Here is a 19,662-nt window from a genome sequence, read left to right on the forward strand (position 1 = left end):
GAGATGATGATTGGAAAAAATGGAACCCTTGTATGTCGCTGGTGGAAATGTAAAATGGTGTGGTCACTATAAAAAGTTTTGCAGTTCCTCAGCAAGTTAAACATAGAATTACCATATGATGCAGAAACCCCAATCTTAAGTATATATATATATAAAAAATAGAAAGCAGGTGTTCAAACAAAAACTTAGATGTGAATGTTCATAGCAGAACTATTCACAATAGCTGAAAGGTGGAAACAACCCAAATGTCTATCAATGGGTGAATGAAAAAACAAAATGTGGTATATCCATATAATGGAATTTTATTCATTATTCGGAAATATGCCACAACTTGGATGAAACTTTAAAACATTATGCTAAGTAAAAGAAGCCAGACACAAAATGTATGGTTCTATTTATATGAAATATCCAGAATAGGCAAATCAATAGAGACAGAAAGCAGACTTATGGTTGCCAAGGGCTAAGGTAAGGGAGAATGGGGAATGACTGCTAAATGGATATAGGGTATCCCTTTGGGGTGGTAAAAAAAAATTTGGAACTAGATAGTGGTGATGGTTGCAAAACATTGTGAACGTATTTAATGCCACTGAATTATACACTTTAGAATGGTTAAAATAGTCAATTTTATGTTATGTGTATTTTACCACAATTTAATTAATTAATTAACTAACTAAAATTAAGGCAAAGTAAATATTAAAAAGCTCTTTTTAATGAGAGAATTCACTGCATGCAGATCTGCACTACAAGAAATGCTGAAGTGATTTCTTGGGGTTGAGGAGAAAGGATACCAGATGGAGGCTCAGAGCTTTAGGAACAAATTAAAGGTCACTGGAAAGCGTAACTACGGGATAAATAGAAGACTATTTTTTTCCTCCTTTCACTTTTCAAAAAGATTATCTGACTGGTTAATGCAAAATTATAATATTGAATTGTAAATTTTATAAAATATTTGGATTTAAAACATATGACAATAGCACAAAAGATGGTAGGGGTGAATAAATGGAATTGTACTATTAATAGTCTCTTTCAACTTACATGGAATAGCCCCATATTTACTCTGTTTACTATGATAAATTAAGGAAGCAGACTGTAATCCTCAGAAGAACAACTGAGAAATAATACAGAAGTATAACTAAAAATACAATAAAGGAAAATATACAATTTCTGTTTCCAGTCATACTAACTCATACTTAACTTGCCCTCCCATGATAAACAATTCAAATACCTTTTGACCCAGCAATTGCACTTCTGGGTATTTATCCAAAGAAAATCAAAACAATAATTCATAAAGATCCATGCGCTCCAATATTCATGGCAGCACAATATACAATAGCCAAGATATGAAAGCAACCTAAATGCCCATCAAAAGACAATTGGATAAAAAATTACGGTTCATATATACAATGGAATATTACTCAACCATTAAAAAAAAAGAAATCCTACCATTTGCATGGATAGATCTAGAGGTTATTACGCTGAGCGAAATAAGTCAGACAGAGAAAGATAAATACCATATGATTTCACTCATATATGGAATCTAAGGAACAAAAAGAACAAGCTAATCAAAAACAGACTCACAAATATAGTGGAAAATTTGGTGACAGACAGAGGGGAGGGGGAGAGGGAGGCTGGGAGAATGGGGTGATGGATTAAAGAAGTACAAATTAGTAGTTGATAATTGGGCAAAAATGGGGAGCATGGCACAGGGAATGCAGTTAGCATTAATATGATGGCTAAGTGGAGGGCCAGGGGGAGGTACGGAGCAATTGGGAGAATTGTTTTATGAACAGTATAGATGTCTAACCAAAGTACTTTATACTTGAAACAAATTCAAATAAATAAATTTATTTAAAAAATTTAAAAAATTAGACAAAATTTATGAAACAAATGTTCACAGCCATTGAATGGTGTGAAATAATGATTCCCAAGAGAAGAAAAAAAAAACAAGGTGGTTCCTGGAGGTACCTTCTGGACCAGAGCACGTGGAAGGGTGACTAAGTAGAATATGGCAATATCTCTGACTGGAAGAGAAAGAAATGAGAGTTCAGGAAGTCTGGGGCAAAATTTGGTGGACAGAATACCAGAGAGATGAGAATTACGTAGAGAATTATTCATGGAATCAAAATTTATTGAACAGTACACTTCTTATAATAACTTATTATATGTATATAATAAGTTATATGTAAATCATACCTCAATGGGGTTGATTTAAAAAGGCATAGATAATTATTAAAATTAAAAATATAGAATATATATAGCCTTATATCTATGTATAGCCCTATGTTTGTAAAATCTATGTTATTAAACTCATTTGATAATAATGAATACATTATCAAAACCTGCCCTATAAAGAAAATACAAGTCCAGATGGTTTCACTGTGAATCTATTAAACATTTAAGAAAAACATAATATCAACTTTACAAAAAAAAAAATGCTTTCAGAAAATAGAGGAGGAAAAATCTACTAATTCGCTTTATGAAAACAACATAACCCTCACAACAAAAAACTGATAGACATTATAAGGAAAGAAAATTACAGATAAATATCAAATGGGGAAATATAAAAAAGAATAATACATCTAAATGAGATTTATCTCAGTAATAATAAGGTTATTCCCAGGGGGAAAAAAAAGTTAGTTTAGTATTCTGAATTAATGTAATTTGTTACATTAACATAATAAAGAATAAAAAATATGATCACCTCAGTATACATGCAGAAAAAGCATTTGACGAGATTTATATGTCGTATTCTCAACAAACTAAGAATAGAAGTGATTATCTTCATCTAATAATGGGCATATATGAAAAATCTATTGCTAACCACATATTTAATATTGAAATATTTAGAACTTCCCCCTATGACCAGAAACAGGGTAAATATGTCTGTTCTTACCACTTCTAATAAACATTTTACTAGAAGTTCTAGCCAACTTAATAAGATATTAAAAAGAAATAAAAGTCATAAAGATTTGAAAGGAAGAAGCAAATATATATTTATTCACAGAGGACATGATAGTTTTTGAAGAAAATTCCAAGAAATCAATAAATAAACTACTAGAACTAATAAAGAAATTTGGCATTGTTTTGTATACAAGGTAAATATTTAAAAATCAGATATATTTCTATAACTAGCAGCAAAAAAATTAGAAAATGAAATTTTAAAAAGCAATTCTATTTTTAAAAAGCACCAAAAATATAAAATATTTAGAAATAAATGTAATAAAAGACAAGCAAGCCCTCTACTCTGAAAACTACAAAACATGGCTGAGAAAAATCAAAGAGGGCCTAAAAAAATGGAGAGCTATACCATGTTCATGAATCCACAGACTCATTATCAATATTTCCATTCTCCCCAAACTGGCCTATAAATTCATCACAATCCTCATCTCAATCCCAAAAGTCAGCTTTTTGATAAGTTGATTGTGAAATTTTTATGGAAATGTAAAAGAACTAGGGTGGTCAAAGCAGTCATTAAAAAGGAAATATAACAATTACCTTTCATTTCATTCCCACTAGAACATCTAAAATTAAAAAGACTAATACCACCAAATGTTGTCAAAAATGTGGAACAACTAAAACATACTTTGCTTGTGAGAATGTAAACTGTTAAAACCTCTTTGAAAAACAGTGTGGCTGTTTCTTTTGAAATTAAACAACCCAATTAAAAATGGGCAAAAGTCTTGGTCAGACAGTTTCACAAAATAAAAGATATAAGAATGACTGGTAAGCACATCAGACAGGCACACAAAAAAAATGCTCAACATCGTGAGTTAACAGGGAAGTGCAAATTAAAATCAAAATGGGAGCATTTCACACCCACTACAATAGCTAAAATAAAAAAGACTGAAAACACCAAATGTTGGCAAGGATGTGGAGCAACTGGAACGTACTTTCCTTGTGGCAGTATAAAATGGTAAAACCATATGAAAAGAGTTTGGCTCTTTCTTATAAAGTTAAACATACACCACAACCTAGAAATTCCACTCTTAGAGGTTTACTCAAGGGAAATAAAAACATATGGCCACAGAAAGACATATATCAGAATGTTCACAGAACATATATAATGAAATAATACCCAGTAATGAAAATGAATAAACTACTGATACACACATAACAACATGAACACATGTCAAAAATTATGTTAAGCAAAAGAAACTATACACAAAAGGAAATCATACTATACGACTCCATTTATGTGAAGTTCAAGTATAGGTCAAACTGATCTATGACAATAGAAATTAGAATAGTGGTTGCTTAGGGATGGGAACTATCTGGGAGGGGATGGGAACTATCTGGGAGGTGATGGAAATGTTTATGCATTTATTAAACGTCAAATTATACATTTAAAATTGGTGCATTTCAGTATTTGTAAATTTTACCTCAGTAAAAAAATGTTTACAACGTTATTAATAATTTAACAACTGGAAGCAACTTAAATATCTTGTAGTAGGAGTGTAGTTAATAAAGCATGTAACCAAATTCCACAGGCACTAAAAATGATACTACAGAAAACTATCAATTGACAAGGAAAGATGTTCATGACGACTTTTGTGAAAAAGAAAGTTATTAAACAACATGTACGTTACAACTGACATGTGAGTAAAGGAAAGGGGCTGGAGGCATTTCACTGAAGTGAGACTTGGGGGTTACCTTAAGTGGGTGTTTTCATTTTTTCTACACTGAACATGTACTTGCTTTTGTAATAAGAAAAAGTATTTCTAGATATATGAATATAGTTATAGATACAGATTCATAGATACAGTTAATTTTCATTATTCATGGTTGATATGGTCTATAAAGACACTGGAAACTCTGAATTTGTAAATACTGAACCACTGCTCCTAGGGGAGATTCAGGAGAGATACGAGCATCGAGTCACGATATTTTCATCAACTAATCAATACGTAATCTTGTGTTATTTGTGCTTCTATTTGAAGACTTCTTATTAAATATATACTGTTGATTCATTAACATTGCACTCACAGTCAGTAGTGTTACAACCAATGCCCAAACAAAGCTTATCCAACACATGCATTTTCTCCAAGAGGCACATCATAATCTTTTCGCACTTTAGAACACTAGACAGCACTAAACTTGGGAATATTTCAAATAATGGAATAATCACCCAGAAAAGCACAAAAATGTGAAAACCATAGCATTAAACAGACCGTAAAAAGGACATTTGTTTGCAGTATAAGAGCTGAAACAAGAAGGCAAAACTTTGCCTTGTTCAACCTCAGCCGGAAGCATGTAAGTTGGGCAACTCAAATTTTTTGTCTCTCTGTGCATGTCTGCGAATGACCACAACAGTGCTGTTAGTATTGTTTTGGGGGTTACAGAACAACTTTAGCAAGTAAAACAATTCACAAATACAGAATCTGCAAATAATTAACATCAACTATATATAGACATATCTCTGAAGGATAGTATTCCCAAGTCTTTGGCCTGCACTCCTGGGGCATCCAGAGAGGAAGGAGAGGAGGTCCATAGGAAGGAAAACCTGGGGAGACGAAGAAGGGAGGAAGCAGGCCCATAGAGAGGCCACCTGGGAAACATGAGCCACCTACCCCTAGAAAGGCCCGAGTCCCAAGTCAGGCGACCAGAGAGACCTGAGCACTTGGAAGGAAGAGCAGACACAGCCAAAGAAAAAGACACTTCTCCTGGCAAATCTCATCTGAACCAAAGCGAAACCCACTGAGGAGAGCACTTCTGACCTGCAGGCTCTCCAGAGAGGCAGCAGTGGGAATGAGTGGGACTTAATGGTCAAGGACCCCCCACAACCATCTTAGGAACGTGCTTAAAGTCACAAACACCGCCTTGATTTCACCTTCCATCTTTATTGTTTCATTTTCAGGAATGCAAAATATTTACAAAGGCTTCCAGGAGCCAATCGCAAACAGTACAGGCCTCCACACTCCCAGGAATCCTCAACCGTGCCGGACCCTTATGCTCACAGGTGGAAAGAGGCCACCTGACCTTCAGGCTCTCTGAAAGAAGTATACCTTATCCCTCGCCCTGCAGTGGATATGCCTCCTCTGGGCTTCATCTACTCATCTGCAAGAAGGCTTACCCAAAACACGGAAATAGAGCAAAAAGGTGATGGCCTAACCTTTTCATGTTGTGCTAGAGCACTCTCTAACGAGCCTGCCTAAGTGCCACTAACTCCCTGGAAGAAAGTCACTTTATTTATGTACCACGTACTATGGACTACAGCCCAAGTTCTGCAGCATTGGATGTTAACGTGTACAAAACTGGTAAGATGCAAGTGATTGCTGCTCAGTAGAGAGATGGCCCCAAAGGTTTTGCTTTTTGTTGTCTTGTAGGATCTAACTTAGTGATCTTATTTCGGGTTCTTATTTCATATATATATATATGAAATATATTTCATAGCATATATATACATATATATGTGTGTGTATCAACATTATATGTGTATATGTATACATATATATATATGTGCGTATATATATGTATGTGTGTATATGTATGTATATACACACACACACACATACATATTTCTCTAATCCTCTTTTGAATCAGCTTTGCCATTCTGCTGATTCCCTCATACACACACACACACACATACACACACACACACACACACATATCAGTAATGGAGTGACTTTACCCAAAAAGAAGTCTGGCCTTTGCACTTGACTCCCTGGACATGATCTCTAAGTTCTTGTAATGACCTGCCTGATAAGAGTGGCTTTGTTTACCTGGAATCCTTGGAACAAGCCAGTCTATGCTAACAATGTGACATTTAGGACATCCCTAGGCCATGCAGCGCCAGCTCAACCTCAAGGGATTGGAGACAGTTCAGCCACGCAGGCAGTCACCGTGTGTACATGACCACATGTCACTAAAAATTCTGGCTTGGGAGCTTCCCTGGTTGGCATGTTGTCACACATCATTGTTGGGAGAGGTTACTGCTGTCCACACCTCCACTGGGAGCAGACAACTGAAAGCTCTGAGTATGGACCCCTTATAGACTGTCTGCTGTGTCTTTTCCCTGGGCTGATTTTAATCTATCTACTTAAACCATAAACATGAGTATAACAGCTTCTAAGTTCTGTGAGTTCCAGTTATCAGACCTGAGGGTGGTCTTGGATCCCCCAATCTGCATTTATAGCAGTTTCTCTAATCCTCTTTTGAATCAGCTTTGCCATTCTGCTTATTCCTTCATTAAATGAGTTCAATAAGACATGCTCACTATCTACTTTGCATGAGAATTATAACTTAAACATTTTGAGACATGTACGTCATTTAGTAGTTCATTCATTTCTCTGGTGAAGAGACTATGAAGAGAGATGAAAAATATGTTCTCTAGCACTGCAGTGGTTTTCAGGAGAGGGAGGGACCCCTCCCATTCAGGCTGGGACCAGTTACCTCAGAAGAACCAGACAGTCCCACAGGGTGGCAAGGGGCAGTTGGGGAGGCAGATATGAAAACACACAACTATAGTCAGCTGAAGCAATGATGAGGGGTGCGGCAAAGGGAGCCCGAAGGCTCTAGTTGCTGAAAGAAGGGCCTAGAAGTCTTCCTAATGCCAAAGCAGTGCTTCTGAAAGTGAGGCCTTGATAGTAGGCCAGTACTCCATTGGGTGGAGCCCAATGCTGCTCATTTTATTGATGGTCGAAAAGCACCCAGTCGGTTACTTAAGAGTAATTCAATCATTTCCCTCAAAACCCTTGCCACTCCAGCCCCTGGCAGAATCTAGACAGCAGGTCTGCTCTGTTCTGTTGCAGGGACCAGATGTCTCTCCCCATGGCCATGGCACTGACAGGTCCATATCTAGACTCTGAGAACCTCAGACCTCAGTGAGGGGACTGGTGTGAGCTGTGGTCATTCGATACATACAGTACAGGGTCCTGCCACTCATACCTCCATCTGGGGAAGCCCAGCCTCCCTTTTCCCCTCACCCTTAAGCTCCCTCCCGCTCCTCCCCAAGGAAAGGCCCAGGGAAGTCCTGTGTCCCCAGGTGTGGGCCACCCTTCACTCTCAGGATCAGGCAGCTTGTAAATCAGGAAGGGTGATACCGATGGACCTTTTATACTCAACCCCTTCCTTCAGCTCAGCTTTGGGCCACAAGTCCACTGAAGCATCATCATCATCATTACTATGACTGCTATTTCTATCATTATATTATTAATTGTATCCTAAAGCATTTTAGGCTGTTTATAATAAAAGCACATATTTAACTTATAATTTATAATACTTAATTATCCTCTTGCTTATATTATAAAAGCATAGATAGATATACATATCAAAATCCGTAAATTAGGTAATAAAAAAGATGAGAGAGAATAATTTTGTTAGAAAGTCAAGGTTAAGGAGAACTACTGTTTCAGAATACGAAATTGGCCACTGAGCCTTCGGACCAGCCAGGTATGCTGGGAACAAGGTGTGCTGCAAACCTGTTCCTTAGGGAGGACCTGCTTTCCCTGGATGTGAACATGGCAGAGATTTGTTGCTGGCGATCTCTTCCTTCCACTGTGGCTGTTTGGTCCCATTGGGCTCCAGAGCCAAGGTGAGCCTAGCACAGGACTCAGAAGGAACGCCCAGCTCTAGGCCCCATTCTCTGTCTTCCCTCTACACATCAGCCCAGCAGAAGGACAGGACCCGCCAAGTGAAGCCTTCCTTCTGCTGCGACCCACCAGGTGCATCTGCCTCATTCTACAATAGACATGGCTCCAAGGCTGGTGGACCATCGTCTGCACTTGCTCAAAGCCCAAACTTCCTGCTCTGCCTGCTGTAATTTCTGGGTAAGTCAGAGCCAGAGAAAAAGAAATAGAATGTAAGTCGAATCCCCTCTCCCAGGCCAGGACACATGGGTCTCTTCCATCCTCCACCAACCTCTGCACACAAGGACCCCACCTCAGCGCCATGGGCAGGGTGGCAGCCTCACTCCAGTTTAGCCAGTCCAAAGCATTTGGTCATGTGTTGCTTGGGAAAAGGAAGACAGAATGTGGAGAGACAGAGACCTGCTCACAGGAGGTGGTCGGGGGAGAAGCCCCCAGGACTCTGCAGCCCAGCCTGGCCAGTGCCTAGTGCCTGACCCCATTCTCCAGTGGACTCACCCTCGTCACAGTTGCTCCCAGTAAAGCCAGGACAGCATCTCCACTCCAGCGCCGTTACCGTTCGGTAGGACACTCTGTATGTGGGTCTGATCAGAGTCCTGTAACTAACACAAGGGTAGCGTCAGGACAGTGTGAGCATCCAACTGCCCCCCAGAGCCCACCCCTGCAGCCATCCCAGGGTTCTGAGAGCCACCCAGCCAGTGTAGCCCATCACTCCAGCTTTGTGCCACTGGCTGTGTGGCCCTGGGCAAGTGACCAGCCCTCCACGCAAGAGTGATCTAGAGTCTTTTCCAGCTCTGTCTTCCTGAAAGTCTCCAAGTGTGGCCATCTATGGTGGAGAAATGTCCTGCACACTGACTGCTATGGAATGAATTGTGTCACCCAGAATTCATATGTTAAAGCCCTAACTCCTCGATATGACTGTATTTGAACACAGGGTCTTCAGGAGGTATTTAAGGTTTAATGAGGTCCTAAGGGTGGGACTCTAATTCAATAAGACTGCTGACCTTATAAGAAGAGGAAAAGAGAGTCGCTCGCACACACACATTATGAAAAGGCCATGCGGGGACGCAGCGGAAGACAGCCACCTGAAAAAATTAATTTCTATTGTTTAAGCCACTCAGTCTATGCCATTTTGTTATGGCAGCCTGAGTGAAGACATTGACCAAAATAACAAATAAGGGAAAAGGAATATCATGAGAACCTGTGCAACTTCCAACCACCCACAGGCGCAGGTCACTGAACTCCAACCTTTTCCCCAGTCTTATTTCTTTTGGTTGATTCATCCGCTGAATACTTACTGAGCACCAACTACATTCTACAATGTGGTCACAGACTGATAAAACTGAGTCTCTGTCCTCAAGAAAATCACAGCCTTCAATGAAAATTTAGAATCTAGTAGTGGGACCTTTGAGGCAATAAAATGTTCTGCAACGGCTATGGATTCCGTGGTAAAATTTCACAGTCCTACAGTTTCAAGTTTTTCTTAAAAATAAGTTATATGCTTCTTTTGTATCAAGTTCTTTGGGGATTTTGTAAGACTCCAAGAATAGTGAATATAACATAAATGACCAAATTTCACAAGAGGGAAACATTCAGCTTCATTACCAGCTTTACGTGCATCATTATAACTTTGCTGCTTGATCAAGTTGGCACGATTTCCTCTTGAAAACAAAAGTACATGACTTCACAAAATTTGAATCTGCTGACACTGAGCAACTTAATCGGTTAACAGAAAAATTATAAATTAATTGGTAGCAGCAGGCGTGATGTTTCCAGATGCACAAGATGCACTGTTGACAGGAAAACATACGAGTCACATCTTGAATTTCGGAAGACTGCACTAAATCTGAAAAGTCCTGTTACACTAATTTCTCTTTTTAAAAAATCCTCTCACTCATGTTTTGTAAACATTCCAGCAAACCAGTTTCCCTCTGGAGATCTAAGGGGGTGTGTGACTGTGTGCAGCCAGGGGCAGAAGCCTTTGAGTGAGGAGCCAGAAGTGTGCATGGAGGGGTGCCCACAGCTGGGGCCTGCGGAGCAAACCCAGGCCTTTGGACTCTCAGATTCCCCTGTCCCCAGGAAACAGCTGGCATAGGCCCATGAGGTTGGGGAGTGGCAGCAGTGTCATCGTCACCTCTCCTTACAGCAGTTGGCCTGGTGGGACATAGGTGCATTGATGAGCTTGAGCCCAAGGAATACAAATAGACTGCATAACAAACACACACTCATACACTTTCATACTGGCACACACATTCATTCACACACTCACATGCCCACACATTCACAAAGTCACATACATACACACACGCACACTTGCTCACATGCTTTCACACATACACTCTCACACACTTACACATGTTCACACACTCAACACTCACATGCTCTCATTCACAGGCTCATACCCTTATACCTCCTTCCTGGTGCAGATTTCCCCAGCCTGAAACAGGCCTAGCTGGGAGAGGGAAGAAGCTTTAATTTGTATTTAAAATGCCAGTTTTATTGTGGTCATTGTTTCACAATATATGTAAATCAAACCATCATGCTGTATACCTTAAACTTATATAGTGATGTACATCAATTATTTCTCAATTAACCTGGGTAAACAACAACAACAAAACAAAAACAAAAACAAAATTATCTAGGAAAAAAAAGATACCAGTTCTAAAATTAATTTCTGGAATAAGATTACTGCTCCAGCTGAGAGAACCTGAAAAGCTTCGGAATCCACCCGGGGCTAACATGCAGGGCAGAAGCAGGTCAAGTAGCTTGTTGCTTGTGTCCTGTCCAAAGCATCTGATGCCATGAACAGGTCCCTCCCATAACCTCAGCACCATAGGGTAGAACAGGAGTCCCCAAGCCCTGGGCCACCGACCAGTACCTGTCCATGGCCTGTTAGGAACCGGCTGCACAGCAGGAGGTGAGCAGCGGGCAAGCCAGCAAAGCTTCATCTGTATTTGCAGCCACTTCCCAGCACTAGTACCACCACCTCAGCTCCACCTCAGATCATCAGGCATTAGATTCTCATAGGAGCACCAGTCCCTGGTGACAAAAAAGGTGGAGACTACTGGGGTTGATGAAGCCCTGGGCTGCAAGGCACAAGCCCTGGGCTTTGAGCTCTGTCCCTAGTTCATGAAGTGGACTTGCACACATTCCTTAACCTCCCTGAGCCTGTTTCCTGGTCTGCATGATGGAGACCAGAATTTGGGGTGTGAGGCTCACTGGGAGGGCAAGTGTGCAAGGCACTAAGAGCAGAAAGGGGTGCACAGATCCTGGGGTTTGCAAAATGCAGATCTGATCTCATTACTCCCAGGCTGCACCCACTGTGATCAGGAGAGTCTGAGCCACAAGCTGCCCCTCCCTCAGCTTCCAGCCCTTGAGCCCTCCAAATGCACCAGGCATTCTTCAGTCCATGTCTTGAATGACAATAATGATAAAAATAATAATACATATAGATATAAGATGAGCTTTGATTGAGTGCTCACCATGTACCAGGCACGGTTCTGAGTGTTTTACATTTGCTGACTCATAACAACCCTAACAGTTGGACACTATTACTATTCTTGATTTACAGATGAGAAAAACTGAGGCACAAAGAAGTTAAGTAACTTTCTCAAGGTTGCACTGCTAGTAGAACTAGGATCCAAATGCAAGCAGAATTGGCAGAGCCTAGTAATACTAGTTTGTGTCCATTTGGTACGGGGGAACAGTTTTCCTTTCTACATGTGCATAAGGTACTGATCTTGGGCCCTTGAACCAGAGGGAGAGCTTGGCCCCTAGAGAAGTTCTTTCCGCCCCTCATTCTGAGGCCATGGGCTGGCCCGTCCCACTCAGGGATCAGAAGCAACCAGATAGCCTGTGAAGTCCTGGAACAGGGCACACCAGTAGGTGGCGCTGCATCATCAGCCCAGAGGGCCAGGGCTCAGCATGGCTGACCCCTCAAGTCTCACCTGAATGCCCAAGGCAGGCTCAGTGTTGTGTCCTGTCCCTCAGTCTGGGCAAGAATCTGAGGAGCTTCGCCCTACTATATCCATGAAGAACTCCCAGCCCTTCCGCTGAGGTCCAATCTGCAAACCCAGTGATCTTTCTGAAATGCAGTTCTAGTTTTATGACTGCCTTCTCTTAAAACCTTCCATGACTCCCACAGACTGAAGACCAAACTCTTCAGGCCAGTAAATAAGACTCTGCCTACCCTTCCATCAACCCTCCTTCTGCCAGCACCAGCCAAGGCTCCTACCGCCAGCACACAACAAGCTGTTCTTCCTGCCCCTGGGGCCTCTGTATGTGCAGGCTCCTCTGCCTACCTGTCCTTCTCTTTTACTCAACCTGAGAAAAATCCCCAGGAGCTTTCAGAGTGTGACTCAAATGTCCCCTCCTTAGTGAAACACTCCCATCCCCTGGCCAGAGTTCACAGGCTCCCTCCTCAGCCTTCCCACAGCACCTTATACTGAGCTTGGTTTTAACCCAACACTCATCCTTGCACTCAGCAGATACATACCAAGAGCCTGCTGTGTGCCAGGCACAGAATACAAGAATGAAGAATGCAGGCACCAGCTTCGCTCTGTTAGAGCTTATGGCACTAACCATACATTGCACATGAATATATAACCATGCACTGTGATAAATGCTATGAAGGACAGCACTGAGTTCACGCCTCACATATAATGAGTTTTTTCCTTGTGTTATTAAAATATAATTTACATAGAGTAAAATAGATAAATCTAATGTTTAGCTCTTTGAACTTTTACCTATGGGCACACCAACATTCTCATCACTCTAAAGTCCCTTGTGCTCCCTCAGTGTCGATTACCTACCCCCTAGATATAACCACACGCCTGACTTCTCTCACCAGAGATTGGTTTTGCCTGTTGTAAAATTTCATATAAATGGAATCTTACAGCATGCACTCATTTGTGACTGCCTTCTTTCACACATCCATTATGTCTGTGAGGTTCATCCATGTTAAGTATAGTCGTATTTGTTCCTTTTCGTTGCTAAATAGTATTCCATTATATAAATATACTATAATTTGTCCCTTCTACTATTGGTGGGCATTCAGGCTGTTTCCAGTCTTGAGCTATGATGGACAAAGATGCTATGAGGATTCTCATATAAGTCTTTGTAAACAGACGGTTTCATTTCTCTAAAGGATATACCTAGAAATAGAATAGATGGGATGTAGGCTGGATATGTTAACTTTAGTAGATGGTACAAACAGGTTTCTATGACTTGTTTGAATAAACCAGGTCACACGCCTAGCAGCAGTGTTTGAGTTCCAGTTGCTCTATAACCTTGCCAGCATTTGATATTGTCAGTCATTTTCATTTTAGTCATTCTAGGGTGTATGTAGTACTCTTTCATTATGGTTTTAATCTGCAATTCCTGTTGACTAAATAAAGTAACCCCTTTTCGTGTTTGTCATTTGCATATCTTCTTTTGTGAAGAGTCTGTTCAAGACTTTTGCCCACTTTTACATTGAGTTTTATTTCTTTTTCTTACTGATTTATAAAATATATATATTTATAGAAGACCTCTGTCACATATATGCATTTCAAGTGTTTTTTCCCCATCTGTGGCTTGCCTTTCTATTTTCTTAAAGACGTATTTATAATAATCAGTTTTTAATTTTGATGAAGTCCAATTTATCGATTTTTAAAATGTTATTATTTGTTGAGTAGGAGTTAAAGTTCATTGTTTTCCATTTGGACATACATTCGCTCCAGCACCATTTATTGAAAAGACCTTCTTTCCCCTGGTTGAATTATTTTAGTGCCTTGTTCACAACCAAATGATTGTTTAAATGTCAGTCTGTTTCTGGACTCAATTCTGTTCCATTGACGTGTTTTTCTATCCTTGCACCAAAACCACACTGCCTTAATAACGTAGCTTTATAGTAAGTCTTAAAATCTGATAATGTAACTCTTCTGATTTTGTTCTCTTTCAAGATTGTCTAGGTCCTTTGCATTCCCATAGATTTTTAAATTGGCTTATCAATTTCCGCAAGAAAAAAAAAAAGGAGAGGAGGGGAGGAGGAGGAGGAGGAGGGGGAGGAAGGAAGGAAGGAAAAGGAAGGAAGGAAGGAAGGAAGGAAGGAAGGAAAGGAGAAGGAAGAAGAAGGAAGGAAGGAAGGAAGGAAGAAGGAAGGAAGGAAGGAAGGAAGGAAGGAAGGAAGGAAGGGAAAGCCCACCATGATTTTGATAAAGATTACATGGAATCCATAGATCAATTTCTAGAGAATTGACATCTTAATAATATTGAGTCTTCCTATCCATGACTATGGCAGAACTTTCCATTTATTTAGATCTTCTTTAATTTTTCTCAGCAGTGTGAATATCTTTTGTTAAATTTACTCCTAAGTATTTGTCTTTGTCTGCTCAGGCTGCCATCACAAAATATAATACACTGGATGGCTTAAACAACAGAACTTTATTTTCTCAAAGTTCTGGAGGCTCAGAAATCTGAGATCAAGATTCCAGCTGGTTCAGTTTCGGGTGAGGATTCTCTTCCTGGCTAGCAGACAGACACTTTCTCACTGTGTCCTCACATGGCCTTTTGTGTGTTTGTGTGTCTGTATGTGTGTCTGTGTGTGTGTCTGTGTGTCTGTGGGGAGAGAGAGAGAGAGAGAGCAAGCGCGCACCAGTGAGCTCTGATGTCTCTCCTTATAAGGACACTAATCCTATTGGATCAGGGCCCCACCTTCATGACCTCTTTTAATCTTAGTTACATCCTTAAGGATCCATCTCCAAATACAGTGCCATTGTGGAGTAAGGGCTTCAACACATGCATTTGAGGGGATATGAACATTCATTTCAAAGCAGTATTTAATGTTTTTTTTTTTATTTTAGTATACATGAGGAGGTTTTTTTACATTTCATTTTTTACTTGCTTTCACTGGTATATTGCTATTCATTTATTTGTATATTAACCATGTATCTTTGTCTGTCCTGGATACTATAACAGATTACCATAGACTGGGTGGCTCCTAGATAACAGAAATTTATTTCTCGTAGTTCTAGAAGCTGGGAAGCCCAAGATCAAGGTGCTAGCAGATTCTGTATCTAGTGAGGGCCCACATTCTTGTTCATAGATAACAGTCTTCTCGCTGTATCCTCACATGATGGAAGGGGCAAGTGAGCTCTGTGAGGTTTCTTTTATAAGAACACTAGTTCCATTCATAAAGGCTCCACTCTCACGATCTAATTACCTTTCAAAGGCCCCCACCTACAAATATCATCACCGTGGGGGGTTAAGATTTCAACATATGAATTGGGGGAGGGTGTAAACACTTATATCCAGTGACCTTGATAACTTCATTTATTAGTTCTAATACTATATTTGCCGGTTCCTTTGGATCTTCTATGTACACAATAATGTCATCTGTAAATAAAGAGTACTTTATATCCTCTTTGTTTCTGATCTGTATGCCTTTTATTTCTTCTCCTGGTGCTATTGCCTACAGTACCATGTTAAATAGAAGTAATAATAATGGTGATCTTTTTCTTGTTCCCATACTAAGGGAGAATGTGCATAATATTTCATCAATTAAATGTGACATTAGTTGTAGATTTTTTGGAGATACTCTTTATTATATTGAGGACATTCCCTCCTATACCTAGTTTGCTGAGAAATTTTTGTTTTTTACCATGAATGGGCTCTGAATTTTATCAAATGATTTTTCTACATCTACTGAGATGATCATGCGGTTTTTCTCCTTTGTTCTGCTATTTTGATGAACTATATTAATTAACATTCAAATGTTAAACCAACCTAGCATTCCTGGGGTAAGTCCCACTTAGTCATGATGGATTATCTTTTTTATATCTCACTGAATTCTATTTTCTAATATTTCATTTAAAATGTTTACATCTATATTCACAAGGGATATAGTTGGAATTCTTTATCACTTGAAAAAAAACCACAAGAAACTGATAACAGGGAACACCTCCAGGGGCGGGGGGCGGAGGCCTTAGTTTTCACTGTATACTCTTTTAGTCTTTTTGGATTTTGAATTCTGTGCCTTTTAAATCACTCAAAAAGGAATAAAATGTAAATGCTAAATAAAAAACAGATGATGCCGTTATGGATTGAATGTTTGTGAACCCCTTCCCCCAAATTCATACGTTGAAACCCTAACCCTCAAAGTATTGGTATTTGGAGGAGGGGCCTTTGGGAGGTATTAGGTTTAGATGAGGTCATGAGGGTGGGGCCCTGTGATGCGATTAATGTCCTTATAACAAAAAGAAGAAGAGAGGTCAGAACTCTCTCTCTCTCTCTCTCACTCTCTCTCTCTCACTCTCTCTCTCTCTCTCTCTCTCTCTCTCCCTCCCCCACCCCTCACTTTCTCTCCTCATCTCTCCATGTGAGCATACAAAAGGCAGCTGTCTATAAGCCAGGAAAAGGGACTTTTCCAGGAACCGAATCTGCCAGCACCTTGATCTTGGACTATCCAGACTTAAGAATTGTGAAAAATAAATGTCTGCTGCTTAAGTCATCCAGTCTACAGCATTTTGTTACAGCAGCCCAAGTGGACTAATACATATTTATACCAAATGTTTAATACAATTTTCAGGTAGGAGATGCAAATGCTAATAAATGTTAGCTATTGTGATGGTTAGTTTCATATGTCAACGTGACTGTGCTGAGGAATGCCCAGATAGCTGGTAAAACATTTCTGATTGTGTCTGTGAGGATGTTTCCAGAGAGATTAGCATTTGAATTGGTGGACTGAGTAAAGAAGATCATTGTTGGTGAGAATGTAAATTGATGTAGCCACTGTGGAAAACAGTATGAAGGGTTCCTTAAAAAATTAAAAATAGAATTATTATATGACCCAGCAATACCACTTCTGGGTACATATCCAAAGGAAACCAAATTAGTATCTTGAAGAGATCTGCGCCCAATGTTCCTTGCAGCATTATTCACGATAGTCAATAGACATGGAAACAACCTGGGTGTCCAATAACGGATGAATGGATAAAGAAAATGTGACCCCAATAAATTTAATTTTAAAATTTCATTAAAAAAAGAAGAAAGAAAATGTGATCCAGATACATATATACATAATGGAATATTATTTAGTCATAAAAAAGGAAATCCTGCCATTTGAGACAATGTAGATTGGCCTGGAATAAGCCAAACACAGAAACACAAATATCTCATGACCTCTTATATGGAACTTCCCCTCTCTTCCCACCCCCGCTTGCCACCAAAAAAAAAAAAAAATTAAAGCTCATAGTAAGGAAGAGTAGAATGGTGGTTACCGGAGACTAAAATGTGGCAGAATGAGGGAGATATTGATCAAAGGATACAAACTTTCAGTTATAAGAGGAATAAGTTCTGGAAACCTAATGTACTGTGTGGCCACTGTAGGTAATAATAATGTATCATATACTTGAAATTTGCTGAGAGTTGATCCCAAGTGTTCTCACAACACACAAAAAATGGTAACTATGGGCGTGACAGTTATGTTAATTAGCTTGATTGTGGTAATCATTTTTATATATATATATACATACACATATATATATATGTGTGTGTGTATATATATATAAACTTCGCATTGTATACTTTAAATATACACAATTTTTATCTGTCAGAAATAAAGTACACACGCGCGCACACACACACACAGTCTTAAGGGCTTGTGTGAGATAAGAGGTCAAGGCTGTTCCCAAGGGGCAAAGAAGTCTGCCCCACTCCCACCTCTCATCTCAGGGAACAATCCCTTTCAGGTCAGAACAGCCCCCAGACCACCCCCACAATAAGACAAACAGCAGTAATCTCAGGGTCTACAGACTTCATCTAACCTCTGATGGCCTTGACACTGTCCTCAGCTGAGGACACTGAGCTCAGGGAAGAACCCAGCTTCCCTGAGGCTCCACAGAGAGTCCATGACCCCTGCACAGGGCTCACCTCATCATCGACATGGTAGTGTCAGCCTCGCTCCTCAGCAGCAGCATCAAAGGCCAAGGACAAAGTCCTGGGCAGGGGCCACACAGAACTGGGAGCATCTCCCCACACCAAGACTTTAATGACCTCAGGATATTGGAGAGAAAAATAAGATTGGCCTCTGAGGCTTGAAATCGCCCCAAGGTGGAGATGCCCCATCATCCCAACTTCCTCCTGATTCCGTGGTGCTACAGTATCCACGTGAGATGGAGAGCAAACTCCACATCGTAGCCGATGAGCTCTGGCCCAGTATCCACCAGGCCTCCCCAGCGCCCCCTGTGCCCTTCACCAGCATTTTCCAGCCACACTGGCCTTCTCCAAGATTTCCGGCATACCATGATCCTGACCCCCTAAGGGCCTGTCTCTCTCCCTCTCTATCTCCCCCTACCTCTCTCTCACCCTGTTAAGGCCCAGTCACCTCCACCCCGACTCAAAGGCCCTCTCCTCCAGGAAGCCCTCCCGAGGCCACTAACCAGATCGGCATTCCCAGCTGGCTCCCCTTGCCCTGTCTTCATAGCACTTACTTCAGCTTGCAAACTATTCTCACACGTCGCTATTAATTGATGCCCATATCTCTGCCACACTACAAGCTCTAGGAAGGCAGGGGCCTTGTTTGTGCCTGGCTCACAGTAGGTGGGCAATAGTATGGATCCACTGACTGACTGGGGATCTGACTCTTGTGACATCACAGTTCTCCTAGAGCCTGCTGGCCCACAGGCATCTGATTGTGGGAAATGGCAGAAGATGGGGGAACCCCTCACTGGTCCATGAAAATTGCTACATGTGCCCATTTTACAAATGGAAAAACCAACTCAGAAAAGGAAGGGGGATGTAAGGAAGCTGTATCTGCTGAACACCTGGGCGCTCAGCCCACTCACTGTATTACTGTCCCATGGATTTGGACGCCGAGCCCTTGCCTGAACTGTGCTGCTGGTGGGCAGCAGAGCCCCGACTGGGAAATGGAGGAGCTAGCCATGACCAGCTCCCCATCCTAGGCTCCAAATCCAGACCCCCGTCTTTCCATCGGCTGCCACCTGCCTCCCACCCTAGTCCTGTCTAAGAGGTCAGACGAGGCTTCTCTGGTTCCACTGGCCCAGCCGAGATCAGGACACAGTGAGTGAGACACTGGGAAGTG

At 40.7% G+C, this 19,662-nt stretch overlaps 1 protein-coding gene across 2 annotated transcripts in view; it reads right to left on the bottom strand.

The window, feature by feature from the left end:
• COL26A1 (collagen type XXVI alpha 1 chain) overlaps positions 1 to 19,662 on the bottom strand; it is a 182,155-nt gene that overhangs the window by 95,112 nt on the left and 67,381 nt on the right. Inside the window, exon 3 of one of the 2 annotated variants that reach the window (XM_039849022.1) lies at positions 9,081 to 9,178. In XM_039849022.1, the coding sequence (XP_039704956.1) occupies positions 9,081 to 9,178 (98 nt within the window). Of the gene's footprint in view, positions 1 to 9,080; positions 9,185 to 19,662 lie in introns of both variants that reach the window. The other variant, XM_039849021.1, reaches the window with a different exon arrangement.

The sequence above is a fragment of the Pteropus medius genome, unplaced genomic scaffold (assembly GCF_902729225.1).
Source record: "Pteropus medius unplaced genomic scaffold, Ma_sr-lr_union100, whole genome shotgun sequence".
Taxonomy (NCBI): Eukaryota; Metazoa; Chordata; class Mammalia; order Chiroptera; family Pteropodidae; genus Pteropus; species Pteropus medius.